This window comes from Anarrhichthys ocellatus, unplaced genomic scaffold, assembly GCF_004355925.1.
Source record: "Anarrhichthys ocellatus isolate YVR2014 unplaced genomic scaffold, GSC_Weel_1.0 scaffold24, whole genome shotgun sequence".
Lineage (NCBI taxonomy): Eukaryota > Metazoa > Chordata > Actinopteri > Perciformes > Anarhichadidae > Anarrhichthys > Anarrhichthys ocellatus.
In genome coordinates this window covers 3,529,204-3,537,205 of record NW_022280054.1, presented here as the reverse complement: position 1 = coordinate 3,537,205, position 8,002 = coordinate 3,529,204, and the positions used below count along the sequence as shown (strand labels likewise).

The 8,002-nt window shown below is 40.9% G+C and overlaps 1 protein-coding gene across 1 annotated transcript in view; it reads left to right on the top strand.

The window, feature by feature from the left end:
* Positions 1-1,600: 1,600 nt before the first annotated feature.
* Positions 1,601-8,002, top strand: part of tlcd2 (TLC domain containing 2) — a 22,852-nt gene continuing 16,450 nt past the window's right edge. The window contains exons 1-3 of the mRNA XM_031861134.1: positions 1,601-2,122; positions 2,472-2,554; positions 4,929-5,011. Coding sequence (XP_031716994.1) covers positions 1,944-2,122; positions 2,472-2,554; positions 4,929-5,011 — 345 coding nt within the window. The 5' untranslated portion in view covers positions 1,601-1,943. The remainder of the gene's footprint in view (positions 2,123-2,471; positions 2,555-4,928; positions 5,012-8,002) is intronic.

Sequence of the window (8,002 nt, the reverse complement as noted above, 5' to 3'; positions counted from 1 at the left end):
CACCATCATACAGCTCACTCTGGTGGACCCATTCTATTGTACTAATGACAGAACAATGTGAGCTGAGGGGCGGGCTGCTGTTAAAAATAACTTTAACCTGGTGGTGGCGCTGTGTCACCAAATATTAGAGCAATCATTCATGGCCACTTACAATGAATTAAACAAGTCAAATATTCCTTGTGTTTCAAACTCCAGTTATAATAATAAACACTACTAATGTAACTCATCTAATGCGTTATTCTCTGAAATAAACTGCTATTCCCATAAATCCACGTTCGTGAAAGAGTGGCACAAGAACGAGTCCTGAATCTGTTGATGTATTGTTAATACACGAGACCGCCTCGTGGTGTACGCGCACTCATTTGAACGGTTTACTTCGTTTACAGCCTAACGTTAGCGTTTTACTTCCATAGCATTCCATGGTGACAGCATTCATGCTTAACAAATTTGGGTAAATTTGTGAAGAATATTTTGCTGAACAAAATGTGTGAGGATCATAGACATGTGTTCGCTACATTGTTTATTTTCTGCAATAATCCAAAATCCAATAGAAATATCCCATTGTCCCATTTGTCGAGCGAACCAGTGCGAAGATAACTTCCGGGGTTGTTCTACAGAAATACGTAATTCATGGTGCCTTCAAGTGCTGTTCGTATTACGCCTCTCCCTTGTTCAGACGGTACTTAGTGGTGCTTTCTAACGTTTATGCAAGAAATAATATACATTGTAACATAACCTACCTTGGTGGCTATTGTTATAGTATATAGACAGACAGACAGACAGACAAACAGATAGATAGATACTTTATTAATCCCACAAGGTGAAATGTATTCGCTACATCAGCATTTATACAAAAAGGTGAGCAATAAAGTAGCAGAGTAAAAAAATATTTAAAAATATTAAATATGAAAATGCACAATATATACAATAAAATAGGATAATATTAAATTAACTAACTAAACAGTAGTGCAAATATTTAACCAAACAAACAACAGTGTAACGGTGTTATAGTTGTGTGAATGATTTGGCCAGAGTTGATTTATTATAAAGTCTTTCTGCAGTGGGCAGGAATGTTCTCCTGTATCTGTCCTTGTGACAGCGGAGCTGGATGAGTCTGTTGAAGAAAGTGCTCCGCTGTCCCTGCAGTAGGTGGTGGAGAGGGTGGTCCGGGTTATCCAATATGGATAATAGTTTAACAGCCATACACAAACCTTGCCTTAAACAGCTACAGCCTAAATCTGGCAATATTTTGATCTGATTAAAGATTAAGATAACAAGATCTATTTGTATTATATCTTAAATTATTTAATATTTTCTATCATAATTTGTCTCTGTATTTTAGTATGTCTCTTAACTTTTGCACTGTATCTATCGTTACACAAGAAAACCCTGAAGATAAATTCCTATTGTGTGCAAACCTACTTGGCAATAAATCTGTAGCCGATTGATAATATTTCCGACAGCGCTTGAACGTCACACCACACATGAAACGTGCTTTTGACCACGCCCCATTTTCTATAGTAGGGCGTGGAAAGGCCGTCGCGGTGGTTTCTGTTGTTGATGTCAAAAAGTTACACAAGGGATGGGGTTTTACAACAAGGACGGTTTCACAACAGTGAAAGAGGCTCCACGCCCACATTCACCACCCATCTCCTCCGGTCACATCTTTGAGGGGGGTCATTACAAAGAAACACCACAAACACTCAATCACTGGAGAACCATTTCACAGAGGTGTCCACGCCTTCTCTCTCTCTCTACACAACAAACGTGAAAGAAACACGTTTTTTTTTTAAGTGACCGGGGATATTCCGGTATGTTAACGTTGATTTGTTCTCCGTCGTCGCAAAACAAGTAGCTCACAGTCGAAGGTGCGCTTCACGTTTGGGGACAATTGTGTCCTGAGAAGTCTTCACTTGTGTTATATATCACAAGATATTTCAGCCATGGAGTTGAGTTCAGTGATCTTAACGACCGGGAGCTCCGTCGGATTTTTCCGACTGGTCAACACTGGGTTCCGAAAGCTGCCCATGCCTGAATCCGCCTGCAGGAATGCATGGAAGTGGAGAAACATCTCCACATCCATTGTGCACAGTTTTATCACTGCGATATGGGCAGTCGCGTGGTGAGTTAAAACCGCTTTATTCCGTTTCAATGAAATAATGATTGTGGTTGAAAATGCATGCATTACGCATGTTTATCTCGCGAGCATGGTTTTTTATAAATGGGTGCTGGCTTTTGGTTTGTTCAAAAAATGATCGACCTTAATTATTGCCATGCTGTTTGGCCAGATCCTCTTCCAATAACTCAGGATAGATTTTAATATATGATATAACCTATGAAGAAGCTTATGACTGGCACTGACTAAAGTATACTTTATTGTATAGATATCACTCCCAAATAAAGTTCCTCAAACTGTAAAAACACAACCTTTTTCAACCTATTTATCCGAACTCCTGTGTTCATCTTTGCAGCTTTTTCCTTCACCCACAGATGGCTGAAGATTTGATAGAAACCCACTCTGTGTTTTCTCACGCTTTGGTGTCGTTTTCTATCGGTGAGTATTCTACAGTGTTCATTTATGAATTGTGCTCCGTGTTTACTGAATGGGCTGGGTCAGGGTGTTGGTGCACCCATGGGCGCTGCCATGATAAGGGGAAATTCGGAAGTGACACTATCCATCCCATGGTGTCCTTTTACTTTTGATAATTGCCCTCGTGGTGGGAGGGCAGTTGTAGGTCAAAGGGGTTGCATGTAAACCATAAATTAAACACAAACTACAGTGTTTGCATAACTTGAAGCTGATGTGTAAAATAACACCAGTGCCACCCTGAATGCTCAATGAATTACCTGTTGAAATGTTGATATGGTTCATCGTTTCTCAAGTTTCTACAATTCACTGATATTGTTCATTTTTACTATATTGTAGTATAATGGAAAATATAAACGTTTACCAGGGTCTTTAAAATTTAAAAACATTCTCACTGGCATATCTATGAATGAATTAGAGAGGGTCATTAGTTATTATGGGGTGTGTTCTCGTGTGTACCCTCACTTTAATTTGACTCTGACCACATTTACAAGTTCTCTCGTCCTGTAGATTTATTTATTTTTTCCCACTAAAATGCATCTTGGAATCCACGATTTAGGCTACATGGACTTTTACCATCTACTCTGTAAACCAAATTAGAGTCTTGCATGGATTAGATTTAGCTTGATATCATTACGATTTCTCAAACCTAAATGCACATGGGACCACGCCTTCTTAAAATATCAACTCGTCCTGTTTTTTTTTTTTTTTTTTCTCTCATTGATCCTGAAAGTGTTATTGAAACAACTTCTGTCACATGAGCCATCTTAAATCCACACATTTTATTGGATTTGTGTTGGTCAACAAGCGCATCCAAGGATTCATGATGTTTGACATTCCTTCAGGATGCCCGGCCCTGGAACAGAGAGGGGAGTCATTCACTCAAAAACACTTCTCCAGAGCCCTCCCACTGGAGATGTGGTGGGATTCTGAGGCCTCGGCGAGCTGGAGTGAGGACTTTTGTTCTCCAGATTTGTGCATTCAGCCCGGCTCGCTGTGATACCACGCTGCAAACCTCGCAGTGGCATGCCGCAAATTATTCTCCACTTGTTGAATGGAGACCTTGTGCAATGCCTCGAAACAATGTCTGTCAGTGGAACCCAACGATGTTTATCGGCTCGTGGGTGCGATACCTTCAACACTCTCCATGTTGCTATGATTGACCAATTTAAAGAATAATGCTCTCTAGCTGTGGTGTTTCATCCATATAATAGAGAAGTAAATTACCTCTTAATACAGTTAAAAAAGAGACACACTGCACAACAAGTGAAGTTTAAACAGACTGTAGAAAGAAAAAGCCACAGTGAAAAGATGTTTACATGCCTCAGTAACGTGGCCAGGATCAGACTAAGCCAGATGTTTGAATCGGGTTTCTTAGACTTCTAACAGAGACCTAACTATGTTCTGTCAGCCTGAAACCCGGGTTGTTTGACTAACTGGTTTGATGTAAACATACCAATGAATGTCACTTCTCAGGAACTTGAGTGTATCACTTTGGAGGATTTAAAAAAAAAAACCAAAAAAAAACACAAAAACTTCTTCCTGCTCAAACATTAGTTGGTAGTCGATGGAAAGTCAAGTCAGTTTAATTTGTTCTCAGTGTAGACATTGGCCATGCAAAGTAAAGAGTAATACTCTATTTTCCCCCTCTATGTCACTCACTCAATCTTTGTTCTACCTGTATGTTTTTAATACAGATGTGTCAGCACTGAATGACTCATTATAAAAACACAAGACAAAGAAAAGGGATGTCAGTTAACTGCCTTTCTTTTGTTACTGAGTCCCACGCAGCTCCAATTGGCTGTTTGTGGCTAAACTCGACCAAAGCTCTTGTTGAAAAGACCCCTTGGCGTGGAGTCCCCCCCCCCCGCCCGCCCTGCCCCCCCCTGTCCATTGTCAATGCCCTTATGAAATTATATGAACCAGATAATGCAAATGAAATCTTTTGATAATGATTGATTGATGATTTGCTAATGGTAAGAACAAACATGTCGCCATATTGGGTCCTCCGTGTCACTTTTCCAACACAATGAGGTTAATTCCAGTCCCACCAAAGCCCCCATCTCCCTCGCAGCCCTTCATCCTCAACACTTCATTATTTCCAGCATTTTGAATAGATGTCACCATGGATACGGCTGGTTGGTGGATATGAATAGCTTCTCTCCAAGACGCATCTTGCTTGCCATCGCTGTCGTCATGGAAGCAGCCCCCCCCCCCCCCCCAAAAAAAACCAAACATTTAGACGCTTCTCTTGCCAAATAGCTTTGTCCTGCTTTGGTTGATTGAATTGCTGAACCTAAAGATGTCGTTTACATTGGCTGAATGCTCTCTATCCCCACAGGTTACTTCATCTATGACTTCCTTGACATGTTGGAGAACCAGAAGCTGACTCAGGCCTGGGAGCTTCTCTTCCATCACATTGTGGTAGGTCCTATAAGCAGAACGGTCCCAGTTACTAATAAGCTTTGTTCCAAAGGTGTTGCACTTCCAGTAGACTAGATCTAACTTTTCAGAAATAGGTAGAAATCCTCTGTACCTATGAATCCATTTTACAGTATGTCAATGTACAGATAAATCAAGCGGGACAACCCCAGCACACCTTTCAGAAGCACATACACAGGACAGACATTCCAGACTTTGTTGTCTAGTGACAAAGGAGAGCACAAGTGACAAAAGAACAAAGAGACAATCACTCCTGCGTGACAGACCCTTCTTCCTTGCCAAGCATTCACCCTACTTTCATTCAAGAAAGTAGCAAGGAAGCACCATTCAGATCAGTTAACCCTTCCCTTATTCCTGCGTTTCAACCCTATGGAAAATAACCTCAAGTGGAAGTATAGATCTACATCCTGACTGCATATTTTCTCTCTACTTGTGACTGCATGGCCTACATTTAAGACCGCGTTGCTGTGGTGCGTTGCTTTCTGTTGCCAAGTTCTCGTCTTGTTATTGTAGTGTATCACTCACCGCGCAAGAGCTGTTTATTAAAAAAAAAAAAATTGGAAGTGTTTCTGGCAGGATTGGAGTGGATTTGCACTGTGCAGAAGCCACGATTTATGTGTGTGTTTGGTTGCTAATGCAGACATGTCTTTAAAACCCAAAGTACATGGAAATAATTCTTTGGAGAAGTCAGAAATTAGGCCTATGAGGACGTGGCTTGCTGCGTTCCAGTAACAGATTTATATAAGGAAATCCTTAAAAACCTTGCTTAATATGGCCGTATACTTTATGTGTGAATATGTGCATACAGTATATACAAATGTAAACATACACTTTGATATAGAGACATATTCTGTCCTGATAAATATCACTTTAAAGGAACAGTGTGCCGGACTGTCAGGTTGCACATTGCAAACCAACTAAATACCCCCATCGCTCACCCCTTCCTTTCTCAAGTGTGTAGAGAACTACGGTGGCCTTCAGGGAACGTAACAAGGCCGACTCCGTGGAAGAGGACACAGTCCCTATATGTAGATATGAAGGGCTCATTCTAAGCTAACAAAAACACAAAGATTCTTAGTTTAAGGTGGTCATACACTAACAAAAACAAAGTTATGAATATTATATTCCATGTCCGCCAATAAATCTCCCTAAATCCTACACACTGGTCCTTTTAACGTCTTGACATTTCAAGTGTACTCTGGTAAATATTTGTCCCGCACATTTACATACAAAACAACTCTTTAATGTCAGTTGGAACCCCTTTTCAGTAACTCTCTCACACAAACACACTGAGGGCTTTTACACAAGCATGGAGGCTGAAAATGTGCCAGGAAACTGGCAAACGTTTTTATCAACTGGCCCACATTTCTACTGGTTTAGGTCGTCTGATAGCAGCGTGATAAGCTATGGGAATTCCTTGCAACAAACACACAGCATAACAACCGCCATAACAGACCAGATGCAGTACTTGCACATTAACACATAACACACCTTAGCAAATAGTAAACATTTGAAAGAGTTCCCCGTGTCGGTTGCTGGAGAGTCACTATTTCATCGTGTGCCGTCATCGAGCCTTAGTGCAGAACCTGAGGTAGATTTGCCCAAAAGTATAATTTCACTGAATGCACCAACAGTGTACAAAATACTAGTCACTTGGTCACTTTTATTCAAGTCAAATATGAATGTCCTCCCTTATTCTCAGGATGCTTCTGGTTAGGTATTGACCTGATGATGAATGATGATTGTACTAGCCTGTGACATCAAGGGCCCTTTGTTTCTAAACAAGGTTAAACCCACACCTGAGTCAATCTCTGCCAGGTGAGAACCAGTGTTTCAGTGGCGGAAGAGTCATTGAGGAACACTTGTGGGAACCAGCTATTACACCGAAGCAGTTGTTGGTGGCAAAGGCCTAACGGAGGTTGGGAGAAGATTGACGTGTTGTTGTGTTATCTGAAAGTCTTGTTTTTTTTCCCTTGTTCACTTCCTGAAAGCCTTATGAATGGATGCTTTGGCCATGCCAGCTGGCCTCTGACTGTCACCAGAGTGTGGGAGGCACGGAGACTTCTTCCTCATTCACATGGCTTTCTGTGTTTCTCAGCGAGCTCACTCTCTTTCTCTGAACTCCCTTCGTTTCTCAATTGTACCATCATCAAAACTTGAACTCATTCTTTTCTATGATGTTAGCCTCCTGACTTCCACAGATCTTTGTGAAAGGCCATCGTCCTTCAACAATCTTGTCCTCAAGTGGCCTTTTTTTATTATTATTTTGTTGGCTTCTTTCTTGTTCTTTTTATGCAACTTTTATAAATTAGGTTATTGCGTTAGAGGTTCATGAAGGGTTGTAAAGAGAGAGCCCTGACGTAGGCTTGATTTACAAATGTCAAAAAACCTCCGCAAACATCACGATGGAAACGTACCATGCTGCATGTACAGCATTTATGTGTGACTGAACAAACGATCTATACGTAACGGAAGGGGTGTGTCTTGAGTGGAAACATTTTGAACGCTGTGTCAATAATTGATTACAAAAACGGTTGATCTCACTTTTCTCATCTGCTCTTATGCTTTGTTTTGACCCCAATGCTCCTCCACCACTTTTTAGGGCATCTCCATGTCTTTACTCACCACTGAGGGTTTCCTCTGTTGTTCAAGCATGCAGGGAAACAGCACGAGGTGTAACATGAGTTTTTGTTGATCCCCGTTGTCGCAGTCTCAGAGAAATAATGAAGTCAAACATTCCATGGGAAGTTTTTTTTGACTGAAGTGGAGATTACAGCTTCTTGTTTCTGTTTGAGAAGCATGCGGGCTCTGCCACCGTCACTCACGCCTGATGAGATCCTGTCTGCCATAAGCTCATGCTTCCTTTGTAAAACAGGAAGTCACGATAGTTCTGCCAGAAATAAGGTGCCTGCTTCTAAGGAGAATATGTATGCACCTACTATATATATATATATATATATATATATATATATA